At 33.7% G+C, this 20,775-nt stretch overlaps 2 protein-coding genes across 2 annotated transcripts in view; one reads left to right on the plus strand and one right to left on the minus strand.

Moving 5' to 3' along the window:
* The first annotated feature begins 206 nt into the window (after positions 1-206).
* Positions 207-16,706, plus strand: LOC106075682 (cyclin-G2-like). Its single transcript, XM_013236591.2, has 7 exons — positions 207-738; positions 1,612-1,698; positions 3,320-3,463; positions 10,871-10,945; positions 11,083-11,316; positions 12,088-12,177; positions 12,888-16,706. The coding sequence occupies exons 1-7, from the start codon at positions 712-714 to the stop codon at positions 13,056-13,058; spliced, it is 828 nt and encodes a 275-aa protein (XP_013092045.1). The 5' UTR covers positions 207-711; the 3' UTR covers positions 13,059-16,706.
* Positions 13,633-20,775, minus strand: part of LOC106075701 (uncharacterized) — a 29,908-nt gene continuing 22,765 nt past the window's right edge. The window contains exon 6 of the mRNA XM_056038484.1: positions 13,633-19,191. Coding sequence (XP_055894459.1) covers positions 18,834-19,191 — 358 coding nt within the window. The 3' untranslated portion in view covers positions 13,633-18,833. The remainder of the gene's footprint in view (positions 19,192-20,775) is intronic.

The following is a 20,775-nucleotide window of genomic DNA, read 5'->3' on the forward strand; positions in this document are numbered from 1 at the left end:
TTTAAGTGCTTGTTTTTTTAAGTAACCTTATTTTAGGTTGTTCAGTTTTATTTTGTTAACATTGCATAATTGCGACGAAAACTAAAAAGTTGTAAAAATCGTATATATCAATAAATCAATTCGAACATATGCTTAATTTATAAAATATAACCAAACATAATATATAGGATAGTTAAATTCTAATTTTATTTTAAATACTGACACCCCTATTGTAGTGTAGTAGTCCAGTTTGTTCCCGAATGTTGATTGGCTGCTAGCCAACCCAGGGCTACAGCTGACTAAAAACATCAACAAAAGTCCAATGTTTTGAAAAATCGACTTAAAGCAACTTTTGCGCCCGTTTATTTCTTTATCATCGTAAATCCATAACGTTTTTAAATTTGCTTCTGAGCAGGATATATCTAGGGATCTTAATATGATGACTTTATTGCTTTAATGTAGAAACTTCAAAGCTGAATCTAGACGTTTGTGAAATAAAAGTGAAGTCTAGATCTAGAATGTATTATACATTTCCGTGTAGGCTAAGTTGACCTAGATCTAGATCGCTGAATTTTTACTATGTATTTGGATTTGAAGGGCGACGCCTTCTTACTATAAATACACGGAGAAAACATGGGCTTGTTTAAAATCAAAGCTAATGTGTTCTCTTTGATCTTCAGTTTTTAATAAGGCATTTAAAGTCACATTTGTCGGCATTTAATATACAAAATCATGTGCTTCCCGAAGAATGAAAGAATGGTAAGTCATAAGTGGCATAAAATTCGATAAGTGTTAGACTCTAGCTGTTAGTTAGATTATCTAGATCTAGATCTAATACTACTAATAGTTAAATAGTTCATTAATCTTGTTATACTAGACTAGACTCTAGATTTCTAGATCTCGATTGATTAGATAGATTGTACTCAATTCTAGACTATATTATTACAGACGTTACTTAAAAAAAAATTACATCCTACTAAATCCTACGCATTTCATATTCTCAGTGTTTATCCTAATTAATCATATTTACTAGAATATAGATCTATAATATACATTTATTAATAATAATATGATAGTCACTCCATAGTCTATACGTTACTACATGTACATTAATTAGACTCTTAAAAAATTATTATTGATTTTAGATATTAGAGTATAGATATAGAATCTAGATCTATATTACTATATATTTAAAATAATCTATGGGTAAGAGATACCTTTTTATATTAATATACTTTTGAACCTTTTTTAAAACATTATCTCATGTCTAATTATTTAAGTTCCCATTTCAGACCTTGTGATCTATCTAGGGTATATGATGTAAAGGTCATCTATTTCTGTGGCCCACAGTTATTTTTGTTCTTACAGTTAATGAGGATGTCATGTGGCCAGCACAATGACTAACCACTTTTACTTTTCCCAAACTAACATCAAGTATCCATTAGAGCTGGGTGGAATATAAGACATCCTAAAGATATCGAAATTAAAAACCCCAGTCTTCACCAGGATTCAAATCTGGGATTTCTCGTTCGGAACTCAAGCACTTTACCTCTCAGCCATCGCACTTTGTTCCTACAATTATGCTTCTCATATATCTTCCGAAATTCCCACAGTCTTTTATATATGTTCCAGGCTCTGACACAATCTGTAGCTGAAAAATTACAGTGCATGGCACAGAGACAAAAGTGTTTCATCAACAAACAAAATCTAAAAGAGTTGGTAAGTTTCGATTTAGCTTCTGAAGTGTACTTTTATAAAATCTTTAGGCTTACACTAGAATATGTAGATCTAGATCTATAATATATTTGTATAGATCTAGATGTATCTGTGTGGTTTCCAATTATATCTAGATATAGCTATTGTGGTTCAAATGTTGTATTATTTATGAACTAAATTTTGAAAATATAGGCCTATATCAAGAATTTACTTAGGTAATAAATGATAATCTCTTTAAAAAAAACTCTATTATACAGTATTAACCTGTTATCTATAACAATGCTGTCAAGCTGCATGACCAATATCATTTTTGTTTGATTCTTAAAGAACGTATTGATCAATTAATATTTAAGTAGAGCCCTAAGTTTTTTTCGTCAGACCTTATTAGGCCATATGGCTTGAGTTTAGCTAACAGTAATTAAGGCCTATATATAATACATCCCCTACATAAGAACTCTTAGAAATGCACTTCTTTCCTTTACTTCTAAAAATAGTTTTTTGTTTTCAAATGACTGTTTTCCCTTTTTTTTTTCACACTCCTCCCCAATCCCCAGTTTTCACTAGGTGCTTAGCCTAGATCTAGCATTATTTGATTTAACTCTTTAATAATCCCCCCCCCCCCCCCCCCAGCTGCTTGGACAACGTCTTTGTCAGCAATGTCAGCATTAGTTGCGGCAAAATATGCTGGTTGCAACTGGGTCACGTGAAAGCTGTACCGAATGGAAGACAATGCCTTATAATATCAACTTAGATTGGTTTAAGCATTCTTGACTGCTTTGTTCATGAAAAAGAACACTCCAATAGATTCAGTGTTTCTCAAATATTTATAAACGTGTGTAAGCTTTAAAAAAAATGGATATAGTTTTTCATGTAGAATTCTAACACCATAATAATTTAAGCATCTTACATATATTGTTCTTAAATTCGCCCCTTCAAGACATCTATGTGACAATATTTAGAGGTTTTTCTTTTTACATACATGTAGGCTACATTACAATTACATTACAATCCCTCGTCTCACCCCGTCGCCCTCCCCCCCGGGGGGGCACCATTTGTTTTCTTGTTGACTCAGCGACCTTTTTGTCCTCGTCTGCAGCTATTGCCTCCCCATCGCCGTGTCTCGTGACACTGGTTATTGGTGCTCGATTGGTCAATAATCTTCTTGCTAAATTGGCTGGAGATCGTGCTCCAAGACATTTGAATCTAACAGTATTTGAATGCATATCGCTAACAACTGTTGGACTAGGAAGTTTATATTTAGCTTTTTTTCCCCCCCATAGTACTTAAATTAATTGATATCTTTCGATGGTCAAGGTCAAGGTCGCCCACCTAGGTTGGTATTACCCTACCCACTACCCCGCACCATTTTGTAATCAAACACGAAGACATTGCAGGAGTCTTAAGTAAAACTCGTAATGGGCTTGTCTTAGTAACAATTTTAATTTATTGTTATTATTGATAAGACTCGATTTTCGTCTCCCCGCTCTTCTTTCTCTCACGTTCTTCTTTTTCCCCCTCTTTCCCTTCTCTCTCCAAAGATGTGTACAAAGTTGCACACTTTGTGTCCACATTATTAGGATGTCTAGGTATTGGCTACTAATGACTTGTGTTGGTGTGTCACCAGAGCAAGGATGAGTTTGAACAGTACATGAACATAAGAACTGCCTGCTTCCACTTCATTAAGCTGCCACACAATCACTTCCACACTGGTTCCGATACATTCGCTGCAGCGATCAACATTCTCGATGTTTTCCTTTGGAAGGTCAAGGTTAGCACTTTTTTGTTTTGTTTTGTTATATGCATATAATTGTAATGTAATTGTCGAGGTGTCTTTAAAGAAATGAGATGTTAAGGTTCTTTTCTACTTTCAAGTCACCTACCAGCTCAGAGACATTCAAGAATTCAGTTTCTTTTCATTACATTTGTATTTCTATTTAATGATAATATAAAGCTCGTTTTATATATATGTATAATTCAAAAAATTTCTTTCTATTTTTGATTTTATACACAGCACACTTATTGTTTTTTTTTAAATCCATGAACACATGTGAGAAACGTTTATTAATTATTCTTAAATGCTTCTATAGAATATCAAGACTATTATTTAGTTGTTGTTTTTTTAAGGGCCAACTGATCACATAATACAAACGTTGACTTTTAGTTGAACAAAAGGTGTGTATAGTTTCCGAATGTTGACCTTAGTTCACCTCCTCTTGTTGTAGAGTCCAGTCTAGTTTGTTAGGGTCTTGCTTATTCGGGTATGACCAAACAATACTCAATGAGATCACGAGTGAAGTCAGCCTTTGGTCCGTTTGTGCCTTATGCGAAACGTGTGGTACACTAGCAAAGGCTATTGCTTTCCCAGGTTACCAGCCAATGAAAATGTGGGACCCATTCTTCAGAGCATTACGAGGTCGGGCACTCACCTGTGTGTCCACTGGGCCCTATGACTGGACCGCAACACATACACATAGTTATACCTGAAAGGTCATTCGCGTTTCATCACTTCAGTCACTAGTGTCCCCATTGTCAAAGCTGCTAACATTTAGCGTGCCAGTGTTACGATTTAAAAAAAAAAAATTCAATTAGATTAAACGCTAGAGTACCCCCATCCCTTTTAATTAGTTGAAACCGACCACCGGCAGACAACGATTATGCCTGCGCTGGATGTGTCAAAGTGTGTGAACTATTGCCCCCCTCTCTTCAATCATCGCACTGGAAGACAAGCCTTATGTACTAATTGACGTAGGATAAGTCTCTACAAGTTAATCAAGCATTGCTTCTAGTCTACGAAGAAGGTCAGCTAAAAACTAGGCTTCTAGATTGGAAAGTGACACAAATAAGTTTGAGGAGTTTAATAGCTCACCTTCTGTCTTAAAGCGAGCCCAATCGTTATATAATTACCGGTGTCGCACACTGAGGCGCGCTCTATCTGGACGTGTCTCTCCAGGAATAATTACCATTTATCGTTCACATTTATCTAGGTCGCAGAAGTGCCGGAGAAGTAGGTCACATTGACCGCATTTCTTGTTTCAGATATAAATGCTTATTTCGCTTCCAGTGACCAAAAAAAAAAAAAGAGAGAGAGAGGGGGTGGGGTATGGGGAGGAGACGTACGCCACTTCTTTTTTTTTTTTTTTTTTTTAACTCCTCTAATTCGTACTCACTCTTTTCTCTGTATTACTCGCTCGTCCTTTATTATCATCGTTCTCTCCCTTGTTTACTCGATATTTTTTCTGTGCTTAATTTTTTTTCTTTCTTGTCGTCTCTTTCCTTACTTTCTTTTCTCATTTGGGGGGGGGGGGCTAAATCTTTTTTTTTTTTTTTGCAAAATAAAAGTGCGATACTGTCCAACCCAAGTTATGTATTTTGACCAATGGGCTAGTTTATATTTCCCTAAATAGCCAACTACTATCCTAGAATTTAATTTGTGTACCCGCTGACAATCCTTTGGAAGTTTTTGTCAACATCACATCACTGGAGTTGACACGAGTGGGAGGGGAGAGAGTAGGACACTCGATGTGCCCTCGTCCCAATCGAGTTGGCGAGAGGCAGCTGAGCGTTCGCACGTAATGTGTGTACTCCTAAACTGATGACGTCATCCACGGTGTTTTTTTTTTTCTTTCTCCCTTTAACGATTACATTACGAGTGTTAAAAAAATATACACAAAACAAGTTTGAGTTGAGTGTGTCAGAGTGCATGTGTCGAGCTGTGCGCATATTTCCATGTTTACACTTGAACGTGGAGTTTGTACAAGAGATGTAGTTGTTATTATTTTGTATGCGCTGTCCTAAATATCTACATCAAGATCTATCTAGGTCTTTCACTTGCGAATTCGGTGAACGAGATTCAGGTTGACGTTTCTGCGTATTAAAGAACTAAGCAATGTTTATACCACTGCCTCACTTTGCAGGCCTAAGTTTTAAATGGAAATGCCTTCGATTTGGTACATTAAAAAAAATATGAATAGTTTGTAATAATCGAATTAGATGGCCTTGATAAAAAAAAAACGTAATTGAAATTGAAACAAAAAAAAAAAAAAAAACAATGCATGGATTTGTAAACAAAACTAAAAAAAAAAAAAAAACAATGCATGGATTTGTACACAAAACTAAAAAAAAAAAAAAAACAATGCATGGATTTGTACACAAAACTAAAAAAAAAAAAAAAAAAGCAATGACAAACAAGATAAGTTTTCTTCGCCTACAATCTCATCGGCTTTTGATGACTCTGTTAGTCGACTTGTTTTGTTTACTTTTGGTCCTGCTAAGGTCAAGGCCAATTCGATTATCGTACTACGATATGGGGCGTCACTGTGTCCTTATGTGGTGCATGCATTACATAATGCGTTATCTTTAATCCTGTTGAAGCATTGCTGTCCCTTAAGCAGCAGACGCTTTGTTTTTGTCTTGTGTGTTGTATTTTAGTAAGTTATGAGTTTGGTTAACCTATTCTGTGGCATGCAATGCAAGTGGAGACTTCCCCAATAACGTTTTGTGCAGTTGTCTTCAACTCGAAATAGTTCAGCTTTCTGCTGTCACATCAAGTTGTGATATTCACTTTGTAATTGAGTAGTAACAGAAGGGATGTATCATAGTTAATGTATTCAGTCAGTTTCACTGGCCTATGTAAGATTCTCTGTTTGTCTGTTTTTAGTCTCTGAGCCGAATGTTCTCTCTCTAGTCTGTATTGATTTCAAAGTGCACTCTCATAACTCTGTACACACTAAAGCTTACCTTAGCCAAGGTAATTCTAATGAAGCTTTTTTCACTGATGACAATAACATAGAAGAGACATCAAGAGAGCATGATTTCTTTGTAAATTACGGAGTCAATATCAGGCCAATTTCTGATCAAAGAGTGAAAGAATTTGCCAAACACAAGTGTTCAGCGTCATCAAGACGATATTTATGATTTCTGAGAATCTTTCAGTATCTGGTATTTAGTTATTGAGTTGTAGCTAGTACAAAGATTGGTCTTGATGTATCGACATACAATCTAACTAATGTACACGAGTGCACCATGGAAACCACAGACACGCTTCTCATGCGCTTTTCTTTCAAAGGTTAAATGTAATCTAATAATCTATATCTAGAATTTAGATTGACTCAGTGAGTCACATATTTGTAAGTATTAAATACCATTAGTTATTTCCTTTCTTTTGGTCTATGGCTGTATTCTATAATAAATATGCTGTTATATGCCATTGTCTGAAGGCACCCATCTGCATCACTAGTATCGTAATGATCACAGGTAGAGGACCAACTAATAGGAATTTAGAACACACTCAGCGCTAGAAATAACCTTCTCCCCCTGTTTCCCTTCGTCCACGTCATTTCCGCTTTTAATTTAAGAGATTGTTTTCCTTAACAGTTTAAAAATCTCATTAATTTAGCCGTCTTCAAGACTTCAAGCTGCTTATTCTAATCATTTTTTGAAATCTTAGATTTACAAGGACTTTATTGAATATTGTTTACTGTCGAGATGAATATAAACTCTAATTTGGAAAATAAAATCTTCAGTTGGTCTTTAAAGTTCATTACAGACAAGTCTATTCACTAAAAGAAATAGGTCACAGCTACTCCAATCACCACTTTACATCATGCAGATATTCTAGATCTAGACTTCAAATACCTTGAAATGTAATTGTTGAATGCAAAATTGACACCAAGGATCCCAGACATTTCTCGATCCCTGAATGACATGAACCCTTAGCTTTCTTATGCATGCCGTAGTCACATTGTACAGTCTACACGATCCCATAGAAAGCTGTGGTCATAGGCTGGATACTTTTAGGTGACCTTTTCATGGGACGTCTTTTGTTGTGGAGTGAAGAGGTTAACAAGGTCAGCGGTCTACCAATATCTTGCTGTCTCGTCTGTCGGAACAGACTACATGCTTATGTGACCTGATAATGACAACTGGACATTGATGAACACTGTACTAAACAAGCAGACGATGCATGAATTAGGCCTAGATAACAATGGAATACTAATGATAGTTGCCCCACTGAAACTTGACCACATCTGAACGTTTTCAACGCATCTTGTTAGTTTAGTTTGTTTTTCTTTTCTACGACCTCCCCCCCCTCCCCATCTTGTATAAAAGTGGAGTACGACAAAAAGTATATGTTTACCCAGTCCCAACTTCATAGATGTACATACCAGTAGGGCAAGTGAAATGCAGTTCTAGTTCGTGTTCGAGGGACAAGGCCTAAACAACTTCTCAGTCGTCAGCGGTACAGGTGTTCTATAATTCACCACTCACCAGTTTGCGAAACAAACAAAATTCTAAGTCACCATTCTTGACTTAGGATGTTGCCGATTGGTTAATTATGTAGACGATGCAGATGTAACCAATACTCTTAATATAATACCTCTCTCTCCCTCCCTCCCCTTCTCCCTTGCTGTCTCTCCCGCATAAATTTCGACTATTAGACAGATAATTTAAAGTGATTAAAATGCATTCTTTGGGTAAATGGGATAGACCTTTCCAGAGGATTGTTTTGATTTCATTGTCTCTGTAGAATTTCTGGACTTTTGTTTTTGTTGTTGTTCGTTCTCTTTTAGTATAAATAGAATTCTCTGACAGCCTGCTGCCTGGTGGTATCCTGAGCCCGACAGAAGCTCCCACTTTTTGTCTCGATAATCAAAAACATAATCGCTCAGCCGACCGCACGAAAACATGACAAGGTTGAGTGTGTCTCTGTGTGTGTGTGTCACTGACCCTTAGAAACCCGAGATAACATGCTTAGATCATCGCTCTGTTAATCTAAGTGTCCGAGATGTAGCAAAGATTAGGTTTATTTCTAAAGACCGCGTATTATTAGTGTCACACCGAGCTGGCTATTGTTGTTTCTCTTCCTTTTATTGTGTTCATCTTGGTGTTTCTACAATACTTTGCATCATTGAGTAATGTGTGAAATGAACGATTTGTTTTCAATGTCGTTCCAAAAGATAACAAACGCAGATTGTCATGGGCTACTTAGCGATAAGACCAACAGTCATAGTTATCATAAATAGCTGGTTGTTTTTCCCCTAATCAAGCCGCTTTCCTTGTTGGAGTCAGCCCACGATCACTTTGGATTTTCCCAATAGCTCATGCTAGTGTGATAGGAAATAAAGCTGATGTAAGCTGGTCGTCACTGAAAAGGTAATTTTAGGTAGTGTGGGTGTCCAGAGTGGCATTTAAACGAATCAATAGCATGTTACATATCTTAGCTTTTGGCTAGATCTTCCCATTTGGCAACATGTCAATGTTTTATGAAAGTACATATGGTTAGATATCAAGTTTTTTTAACCATTTAATTTTCTGGGAATTTATTTTTTTGTTCATGTTTTTTAAATGGTATTGTGTGTACCGGGGTATTAAGAAAGTTTTGGCAAACAATTTCCTTGTTGAATAGAACCATTTCATTGAACCTTCATTGACTATTAATGACACAGTAAATTGATCAAGAAAGGTTGTCAAGACTTCCTTGTGAAAGTTGGTTGCGTATGTTTACAGAGATACAAAACGTCTTTGTGGTTTCACTTCAGCTCAACAGCTACAACTTGTAGTGGAGTTGGTGCAGAGCTTGCTGTTGGAAACGATCATCGAGATTGCAAACTTGTAATTGGACAGGTCCAAAGAAACAAAAGGGAAATATTCACGCACTTCTAATCCCTTATCTCCCTGCTTATGGAGCGAAAAAAACGTAGGCCTATAGGTCTTATAACTAACAAAAAATAAAAATACAGCTTTATGTGTTGTTGATAGGGGACATGGAGTTTAAAACATAGTGCTTTATTTATGAATGTAATCACCTTGTAACAGGTATGATTCTTGGGTTTGCCTAGTATTGCAGACGTCATATAGCACGTTAGGGCGTGGATCTCTATTGAACAGAAGTCTCCCAACGACACTTTGATCATGTTTCTGGTGGGCTCTACTCTTGACGCAGACTACGTCATCTCCCTCCCCGGCCACCTTTCCCGTGACTTAATGTTATGCAGTCTCCTGACGTGTTGACCCACTTTACACACTGCTGGTAGTTTTATTATGTACCGCAGCGCCCTGTCGTAGTGGAAAGTTGAAGATCAAAATAACTTCACTTTTCTAAATTTAGAACACAATTAAGTTCATTTCGTTTTTGTTTTTTTTAATGACTGTAGTAGCTATCTTCATACACATTGTTTCAAACTGGTTTTGCTGCATTGTCTTTAATAGTACACACACACAAGTAGGCCTACACATTATGCCGACACTATAGGGCTGAATGAAATAGAACTCTTTACATTTTTTAAATGACTAATTTTCTTATTAGCCTATTGCATTATATTTCTTTTAATGTAGCTATTGGCTACTGTAACTGTGTTATGTCAGAATGAAGTCAGTTTTATAAATAAACTTTTATCTGTCCGTTTTTTTCCCCAAGAGCAGATAACTGATTTATAGTTCATGGACTTTAAAAAAAAAAAATTGTATGTCGTGACTGCTGTAATCTGTTGTTGTGTTAGAACAAAGTGAATGAATTCAATCATTAGTATAGGAATACATTTGATTATATTTGCTATAAAAGTACTCTTAATATTTTAATAGAAACTGCAGTGTTCACTAATGTATGTTTGTATGCCCAGAATAAAAAAGAGAAAACAAAAAAAAAAAAAAAGGGGGGGGGGGTTCCACCCTAGTGTTCATTATGTTCATTCTACACAACACATACAAAAGCTGTTTGTTTTAGAGATTATTTTATATGTGTGAATCCTTTCAAGTCTAAATTTTACTAACTAGTTACACTTGAGGTCTCAGTTGTTGTTTTTTAATAACCCATTCTTCTTTTTCTTGTAGGCCTATTATTATCTACCTAAAAATGAATATTTTTGTTTTAAATGCTCCTTTACAGTAGCCCTATACATAAACAAAAAAATACATAATTTTATATTGAAATAATATAAAATAAGTACAGTGTTAAAATATATTACAAGTGAAAATTTTTAGGTCACTATTTATTAATTTTGGTCTGAACATTTTTGTTCTAATTTTACCCTAGTTTTAACATGACTGACTTCATTATTTAGTATCTACTGTGCAACTGCTTGGGTCCTATTATACAAATACTTTATATTGGGATGAGGTTTTGGCACACTTTTAACAATATATCTCAAAGTATATATATATTTTTTTCTATTTTTAGGTAACAGAGAGGCACTTGACTATTGTTGCTGTTGCCTGTTTCTTGATTGCTGCCAAAATGTTTGAACCTGAAGAAGTATGTTGTTAGCTGCTGTTTTTTTTGTTATTGACTTTTGTAACTTGTTAGTTGTTCATTATTTCTCAATATTGTTTTATTCTCTTATAGACCAGTATGGTTAAGGAATAATACAAAGTCTTTGTTTAACCTCACAGTTGTGTCCAAGTGCCAAGGACTTGTCCAGAAACTTTGAGTGGACAACCAAAGACTTGTGTCGTATGGAGAGCCACATCTTGAGCAAGTTTGGCTGGTGCTCTAGCACAGTGTCATACCTCGACTTTGTATCTCTGTTTGCTGACATCTATGGGATGAGTACTGACGCTACCAGTCATAAAATAACAGAACTAGCACAGCAGTGTCTGGCCAAGCAATCCACTGTTCTCTTGGAGGTAAGTGTTACACGATATTGTCTGTTTAAAATGAAAGATAAAAACCTTTAGTGTAAAAAGGCTAATGAAGTAGAGATTATCTCATTTCTTCAACCACAAATGTAAAGTGATAGAAGTAGGACCAGAAAAGGATTCATCACTTTTAATGAAAGTTGAGAGCTATAAAAAAAAGTTATAAGAAAAATAAAAAAGAGGTAAACTGAGAATTTTCATCATAAAGCTGAATCACTGGTACTTGCTTGTTGTTTACATGTTGATTTTCAATGATCTGGTTTACATTCTTTAATGAATAAAACAAATAGAAAAAGAAAATAAAGTGATGTGGAGAAATGGGGGGGGGGGTCAAATAATAAAACTTGAAGAAAATGTTAAGGAAAGAAAATAAAAAGAGTTGGAGAGATTTTGAAAGAGACAACATAAAGACAAGGACGGACAGCATAAACAATGACAGGGACAGACAACCTAAACAAGGACACATATTGAAAGACATGTCAACTAAATAACAATTACTTTGTGTTGCAAAAGAAACAACTTAAAAAGTTGATTGTGCAGTGTTAAAAAGTGCAAAATAAAAGTATTAGTATATGGAAGACATAGCTTATCAATACATCCATATTCTGTGAACACATCGTAAAGGACTGCTATTTAAGAATTAGCCCCCATTTATGAAAATCTCCCATAAAAGTTACATTCACTTTTTAAATTGTTTCACCTTGCATCTCTCATTTAGCTTCACATCTAAGCTTGTCTAATATTTCAATTGCTTTTCAGCCGGCTGTACTTGCATTGTCTCTGATCCATCATTTTAAAACTGAAAACTGTACAAGTCCATCTGAGCAACAACTTCTTGTATATTGCAATGTAAGTATTAACAAGCCATTTTTATCATAAGTTATACATCAAGAATTGTGTTTTGGGAAAAAAAAAGTCTCAATTGAAGATTTTCACAATAAAATATCAATGTGAAGGAAACTAGATTGAAATTTACTCCTGCTAACTAAATAAAAAAAAGAATTGAGCTATAATTAAGGAATATCTCAATGCCTAGCAGTTGATCTTCATAACAGATCTCCTTTATACCTGTAGCTAGTTGCCCATAAGTTTAAGTCGTTGAGTGAAAGTCTAACACTTCTTTAAAATGATATGAAAATTATATTGAATTGTTTGTGTGCTACCAATGGAAAAATGTAGAAAATTTGATTCTTCAGTGCATAAAAGTGCACTAAAATTATCATATGCCTTTTAAAACACATTGCTTATCAATACTTTTGTTATTGCGCTTGCTGGCTACTCCTAAAAGCTAGCCATAAATGAAAATACCTAATAGTCAAAGAATATATGTATTAATTTAATACATGTAAAGATTGCTTTATGAATTCAGAAATGAAAGTGAGTCAGTTAATTAGCTTCTCTTTATGCCTAGCAATTTATGAACTTTAACAATGCGATACAGATCAGGGTTAAACAAATTTTGTACTTTTAAATTCTTGCTTTTTTGTATGAAGTCTACAAGTTAAAAATGTCATTATTTACATTTGAAAAAGCATGACTCATTTTGTTTCTTTTTTCAGATTCAGGAGCAGAGCTTGAAAGAATGTTGTGAGAGTTTGTCCACCATTGCAGCATCATCTCCATTCTGTGCCTCTAAAGTCAAGCCAAAACTGCCCCAAAGAAGATTTGACAAACCCAGTGAAATGGGGATAACTTGCCTGTCTACCATTGAAGAAGACATGTCTGCTTGATAGATATTACCATCTTTTAATAGCTCATACCACAGGTTTTTAAATTGTGTTTTTATTAGTTTATGTTTTAGTCCCTTTTAATATCATCAAATTTAAGATGAGAAAAAAATAATGCAAATATATATATATTTTTTAAAATTCTTTCTAGGCTGATAAATTATTGTTCCCAGAAAAATAAAACTCCCAACTTTATTTTCTATTAATTATCATCAAAGAACCTTTGAAATAAATATGTATATCAGATAGGAATATTGTAATGAAATTTTTTATTTTATCTTTTAGAGATACCTATTCACTATTTTTTGTAAACCATAAAGATTTCTGATTATGGTTTTACTTGAAGTTGAAGTCTAACAAGAAACTAAATCATTGCAGTAGAAACTATAAAAGCAAAATTGAGTTGTAGCCCTTTAGTATTTGGATTTTCCATCAACATAAACTTTACCTTATAAACAGACCCTTCCCTATCAACGCTATATCTGTAAATTCCATTTAATTTATTGATTTTGTTCTTGTAAATGTCATGCTATTTATTATCTTCTATCTCGCTATAACACTTGGGAGATTCTGAAGGTTTTGTTTTTTTTTGTAAATGTGTACATTCACTTTGTGTATTGTAGAATTTAAATTGATTTATGTAATTAATTCTTATGGGTTGTTTGTTATACAAATGTAACAACAGTCTAATAACAATATATTTTGTTTTGCTTGTCCAAAATTGTCTCCTTAATATGTAAAAAAAAATAATTGATGAGATGAACTCCTAAAGGGCCCGATGGAGAGAAAATTGTGATGATGCAATAAATATGGAAGATTACCCAAGTCTTCTGTATTTGTGGTGCTTTTAATTTGGTTGTATTGGAAAAGTTAATTTGACAGAAAACAAATTCCAAAATGCACAAGTTTATGTCATAAAAAAGAAATATAGAAATAAGCTAATCCTTGGTTAAATTACTGTTTACAATATGTTACTAGTTAAAAATGTGGCTATTTAGATTTTTATTCTAGTTTGTTTCTCATCATTACCATTTTGTCTTGTACTATCAAGAGGTTCTACCCTAACCTTAATACTCAGCCAATGCAATGAGTGAAACTGTTTCATGTCATAAACATCATTTGTTTAATTTTTTTACTCGTGAGTGTTTTTGTTATTTCTTTATCCCATGTTCCTACAATCAAGGCAGCAAAGAAAATTGTGTGCACGAGTTTTAGTTTGATAACAACATGACTGACCACTGACCTAATGAAATGAACTAAGACATTAAATAACTTGTGATATAAAAAGGACAAATATGAGACAATGAGCTATAATCTGCTGACCTTTACCCTCTACTTTGGTGAAAAAATGTCTGTCAAATACTTTATTAACAATAGATATTAGGGGGAAAAAATGAGAATAAAGCATCAAAATTGATTCAGGCATTTTGGATAGATTGGGAGGATTGATAGTAGCCTCTTTTTAAAAGGTATTGAGAACAACCATTTTTGTACTATTTTCTATGATTGTTTTGTGTACTTGTCTCAGTCTTTTAAGTAGTCTTACTTCATGGGAGTCAATATTTGTATATACATTTTTTTGTTTCTTTTTTACATTTTTATATCAAGATGAATAGAAGAGCTTAGGACACAGTAATGGACTGAGCCTATGAAACAGATTTTATAGATTTTTTAAACAATCAATTCCCTCATCTTTCAGTATTGACTCATATTTTGTATAGGACTTAATGATATTTACAGTGTCCTGGGATTATGCAATTTTACATTTCTATGTGCTTTTATGGAGAGTATTTACTGAAAATATTTACATGTTTATCCCCTAATCATTGTACTTTGTCATTGTCATTAGAAACATTAATCACAATAGTTATTCACACTAACCAACCAAATCATTATTTTAATCAGTCACTTAACTATACTCTTGGCATCATAATGTACATGTGTGGACATAGAATGAGATGTACAGTGTCTTCTGTAAGGCAGTAAAACAGTGTATATTTTGTAAAGTTTGTATCATACAAATGTTTGAATCAAATGCTAATTTAAAAAAATCCTTGTAAAAAAAAAACCCAACCTGTTGTCCATCTGAAGCAATCTCATCTTGACTCAATATGTTCCAATGTTAGCCATTTTGAATTGATGCAGTCCCAATGGTGATTCCAGTTTATTATTTAAATCTTTTATAAAGACAGAAAGTGACACTTCTACTGCTGGTTTAATTATTCTATTAATTTGAAAAATAAGTCTAAAAATTTCTCTCCATGACTTTTGGTCAGGAAATGTGTTTCTCAGCTATTTTCCTACCAAGGGCGCAGTCCATTATATTTATATATTTAATTCACCATTTTTTGTCATTAAATACTTGGTCCCTAGTGCTGCCTATATATATGTAATATGTATGCATCATTCAATGTTTTACCTTGTAGAGCTAGATACTTTTGATTTCCTCTATCTTCTTTGGTCTTTTCTTCATTAATTCCTCTTTCAAAACACAGTACACCATCACCAAAATGTTTCTGAGTGCCTCCATTAGGGCTGCTAACTGCCCCAATTAGGGCTTCTGAATGCCCTCAAAAGTTTGTATAACTCAGGTTGTAAAATTCTTTATTATGCTATAAAGCATTTTTAATATAACATGCTTATGAAATGGTCCAAATCTCAAGAACCAGAATTCTGTGGTATCTACTTTTGTATGCTTGTTCCCCTTTTCTTATATAGTATCCAAAATAATGAAGCATAATATGTGTATATTTTGTGTACAAATGCTCTTAATATGTGTAGATGTTTTGCTGGTGTGAATGAAAGCTATCCAACAATTAGTCAAAAGCTATTATTGGATATTTTAGAAGGGAATTTATTTTGTACCAATCTAATAATTGGAAACAAATGTTAATGTACAGTGTAATGTCTCGTTTGTATTAGTAGATGGTATTACTGCAACAAAAAATGTCTAGACTTGGTCAAATTTTCTAATAATAATAATAAAATGCTCTACAAATCATCTCAACATTTCTAGGAGAATCACTAATTTTTATTAAAAACCTTCCACCAGAACAGCTTAAAGTATGATACAAGTTTTAGAATTTTGAAAATATATAATATCACTTACAACTAATGCTTAATTTAAAACAAACAACTTTAGTGAGGTAGGATTTATTTTAAAACATTTAGTATCTGAAGCTTAAAAACATTGTAAACTGATTTCAATTTCATAATTTGTTGCAACATTTTATTTGTGCAATGTTTAATTTGCAGTTTTTGTGATATATACGTCTCTAATATTTGGTGTAAAAAAGAATTGAATAAATGCAAACTGTTTTGTTCCCTGTGCCATTTATACCTGTGTATTTATATGTTGGCTTATTTTAACTGATGCATTTCATTTAAACAAAAAAAACAAGATTCTGCAATATTTAAGTATGTTTCACCAGACTTGTATTATGATATCACATTAAATCTCATGAATATTATGTCATAGTGACATTAAGTTTGATAGTTTTGTCACTGACTTCTAGTTTGTTCGTTTTTTTAACTACAACAGACTTTGTATTATGTATGCTCACACTTGATTAGATTTTTAATTATCTTATTTTGAAACATATTTATATATGTGATAAATATAAGCATTAAAAATAATAACCTGTGGCACAAGTTCTAGTTCTGTTTTCTTTCTAAATTTTTATTTTATTTATTGGTAAAATAGTTGGGAAAAAATTCAAGAAAAATTTAAAGCAAGCATTGGGATTTATACAAATGCAGCAATTTTGATTTATAAGATCCTGCTTATTAGTATGTTATTCTTAGGATCCTTCTCCGTCATCACCATGAGTCTAGTCTCTTTTCAATCTTTATGGATGAATTCCTTGTATCACAAGTGTAGGTGACTGTTGATTGTATTGAGGTGAATCTTAGTCTCCAAGTTGATTGATTTATTTGCCAAGATGAACTGTAGCTTTTGAAAGATGGTTCCTGCTTTCCCTATCTGACATGCAACATCACTGTATGCATCTTCACAGCTTGTGATAACACTGATTAAATAGATCAACTGTTTTATCTGCTCAATTATATCTTAATTTAGTCTGTGTTAAATCTTGTTGTGATCTCTACTTCTTGAGTATTAAATTGTACTCGTAAAGAGGAATCTCTTCACCTAAAGGTTCCCCATGGGACACTGGGAGATCAGATTTAACTTCTGAAAATATCAAGATGTCTTCACCACTCAATTCCATAGTCTATTTTTTCTTATCATTCATTGATTGGATAGTTAACTTTTTTAAAATTACCAATATCAAAAGAAAAACATTTGACCAAACACAATAGTTATTTAAAATAAATAACAAAACAAAGCAGCATTTTATTATAGACATGTTTTTGCCATTTTATCATCAATTTGATTTTTGTTAAGTTACACAGCATTGATTTATTATATAATAAATATGTTTTAAAAAGCAAAGAGATTCTAGTTTTTTGAAGTGCTAGACATAGCACCAAAAACACGTTTGAGCCAAAAGAAAACAAACAATAAATAGATTTGAAATACTTACACTAACATCAAAACAAAATTATTTTACAAATATTTCTTATGTTGAAACTGTATTCCCAACATTATCGTCTTCGTATCCATTTACCTTAATTTTTGTTTTCAAGGTAAAAGCACTTAAGGCAATTATTTAAGAATATTATTTTAGTATTATTAACTTTTTTATTCCCGTTCAAATGTAAGTTTCCAATTTCCTCTGTTTGTAAAGACTCTTCAGAATGTGCACTGTTTGATCACACAGGCATAGCTAATAGGCAGAAAAAAAAAAAAGTATTTGTATATATGTTAGTCTTGTTATTAGTGTTTTATACTTTTTAAAATTGGTTTTCCTTGCCAGTGATTTAGAATCCATTCTTAGATTGCAAGGCACAACAGAAAATGTTCTCCAGTGTCTGGACCAGCATGCAGGGTAAGAAATGTGATTTTATTTGTACCTCTAGGTCCATTTGGGGCATGAAATATTATAAATTTATGTTACCTTTTCTAACAGCTAAGTGTTTTAAAAATAAATTTTAATGAAATATTGTTTGTCAAAAGGTAGCTATAGATGTGAGTTAAATGACTGTACAGGTATGTTACTGAGTGTATTAGAGTTTCTATGTTAAACAAGAATGAGTCAAAGGTAAATGTGTGTGTTTATTTTTTTGGTGAGGAAGTTGTTACAAGGGTGATTGAAAGCTGTTAAATGAGTCATGATATTATTTATATCTATATAATGTAGGCCCATTACTTTAGAATACTATATATTTATTCATCTACTATTATTAGTAGGCTTCTTTATTAATATAGGACTATGTAATAATGTAGTGCTAGAATTAAAAAAGCTAGAAACCTTTTATTAATTGATGTCTTAATGAAAATTAAAGACAAACAGATTTGGTAATACAATATAGTTGTGGTACTAAAATACAATACAGATTTCTATGCTCTCTTTATGTTTAATGCCCTTGTGGGTTTGCCTGGACTATATGGTACAATCACTTTAAAAGGGTTATGTTTATAATGATCTCATTTTAACAATTAAAAAAAACAACAACAAAAAACAATAACAAATATACGAGGTCAATCAGTTATTCACAGTAAGCATTTTTTAAACCCAAAGATCACAATGTGCAGGGTCTAGACTTTCACAATGCATAATAATTGAAGAGTATGTAATCTATGTTTTGTTGTTTGATACATTATTATTAGTAAGTTAACAACATTTATAGTCAATTGAACGATGCCTTCTCACTGCTCTACACTCTTTGCATATATTTAGGCTGTAGCACTCTTGCAATGGATCGTCTAGGTCTACCTGTCCTGGGTCTCATTCTGCAGCCGCATATGTTAGCAGGTAGAACTACAACCTTGATCATATTGCCTGGGCAACTATGTCTGGCGCAAGGATCATCAGGAACCGGAAGTGGAACTGTCGTGATTATGGGTGGTAAAGTAGTGCTAGTAGTGGTTGAAGTGGGCGAAGCTGTTTGGGTCTCTAAATCATTCATGGCGTTAGAAGTGTTGTTGCCATAGGTGGACCAATAATTTTGATGTTGCTCTGCAGTGATGTTGGCGCCAGAAGAGGCTCGCAAGACATTATTGTTGATAGCGCAACTGTGAAGGAAATATCAATTTAAATGATTATAAATGAGTGTTAAATAAAATGTTCTAATTATAGCATGGTACTTTCTATTGTGGGATTTTAAAATAAATAAAAAAATCAAATTTATTAACTTACTCAATGTAGACCTATTGGAAGAAGTTGACTCATTTAAATATTTAAGGTCAAACTAACAAGAGATGGAAGATCAATGAAAGAGATAAAAATCCGTTTAAACTTGGCATCTCTTGCCATGGCCAAACTGGAAAATCTGGAGGAGTAATTTCAGCTTCCCAGTAAAATTAAAACTGTATTCTTCGTTAGTGCTCTCTGTACTCCTAAAAGGTTGTAAAAGTTGGACACTGAATGCTGAGGCTGAAAGAAGAATCCAGGCCTTTGAGAGTAAATGCTACATAAAAATGCTGTGTTTCAGATAGAAGGTTAAAGAAGACAAATGAGATTGTACTTTTGCAAGTCAACATTTTTGCTTGGCAAAAAGCAAGAACTCCCTAATACTGTGAAGAGACGAAAGCTGAGCTAGTACGGTACACTTGAGGATTAGAGAAAATCTCTTGCCGAAGACAGGCGTAGAAGACGATGAGAAAACATATAGACCTACGTCGGATGTTGGCTGGGTATGTATAAGGTGTGCTAAATATGCAGGTCGCAACTGACGTTGAGGAATCATTCTTTATCTTCGAAATCTAAGACATTGCCATGATGTGCATTCTATGTTCACCTTCACATTGAAATGCTCAAACAGCTCAGTAAATAGAGTGAATGTATGGGATAAGGGTTTAAAAAAAACGATATATGTAAAGAGGTCAGATGTAAGATCTGAACATATCTGAAAAGCAATTTACAACAAGTCCATATTACACAAGGTGATGAAAATGTACCCTTCCCAACCAAAATGTCGGCAACCAACAATACGCGAACGGGTCACTCTTTTAATTGCGAATATTCTACGCAACGTGTTACTATCGATGGCAGCCATGCTTTCTTACAATAATTCGATGCTCCTGAGTCATCGGATATAAACCTTGTCTTTGAAATCTCGACATGGTAAAAATATCCGATGGAGTTAAATTGGGCCATCGATGAGGCCACTAAGTTTCTCCTGATTCTCTGATCTTTTCTGTGCTGGCCACTGACATATAAACTTAGACTAAACTTAGACATGCGTACTGAATCGTCTCACCACTTTTTAATACATTTTTGACATGAACTCTCTTACTATGATAAAAAAAAAACGCAGGACAGCATATTGCTTTGGGGCTCCGCCACTGAAGCTTCAGCGCTCCCCCAGATTACCTGACTGGCTAGAGGGGAAACCTGCTGCTTCTTCAATTCTACCTCCAGAAAGAATTTTCTAAATATGAAAAACGCTTTAAAAAAACGGTTTGAAAATTTTGTTTTTTTTACATCTGTAGGTTTCTGTTCTAGACCCCACTGTGAAAGCTTACAACGCTCCCCCAGAACCTAGATGACTAATTGGGGGGGGGGGAACGTTTGAGAAACACTGCTTTATAATATAGCTTATTGTCTCTAAATTCTATAAATAATTTTGAGAATGTTTTTTAAAATCTATTTTTACA

This window comes from Biomphalaria glabrata, chromosome 8 (assembly GCF_947242115.1).
Source record: "Biomphalaria glabrata chromosome 8, xgBioGlab47.1, whole genome shotgun sequence".
NCBI lineage: Eukaryota > Metazoa > Mollusca > Gastropoda > Planorbidae > Biomphalaria > Biomphalaria glabrata.

Bases quoted from the DNA above. Each gene is read 5' to 3' on its own strand.
- LOC106075682 (XM_013236591.2), top strand. From the start codon at position 712: ATGTGCTTCCCGAAGAATGAAAGAATG. The intron at 10,946-11,082 runs GTATGTTGTTAG...TTAACCTCACAG, and splicing joins AAATGTTTGAACCTGAAGAA to TTGTGTCCAAGTGCCAAGGA. The intron at 12,178-12,887 runs GTAAGTATTAAC...TTCTTTTTTCAG, and splicing joins AACTTCTTGTATATTGCAAT to ATTCAGGAGCAGAGCTTGAA.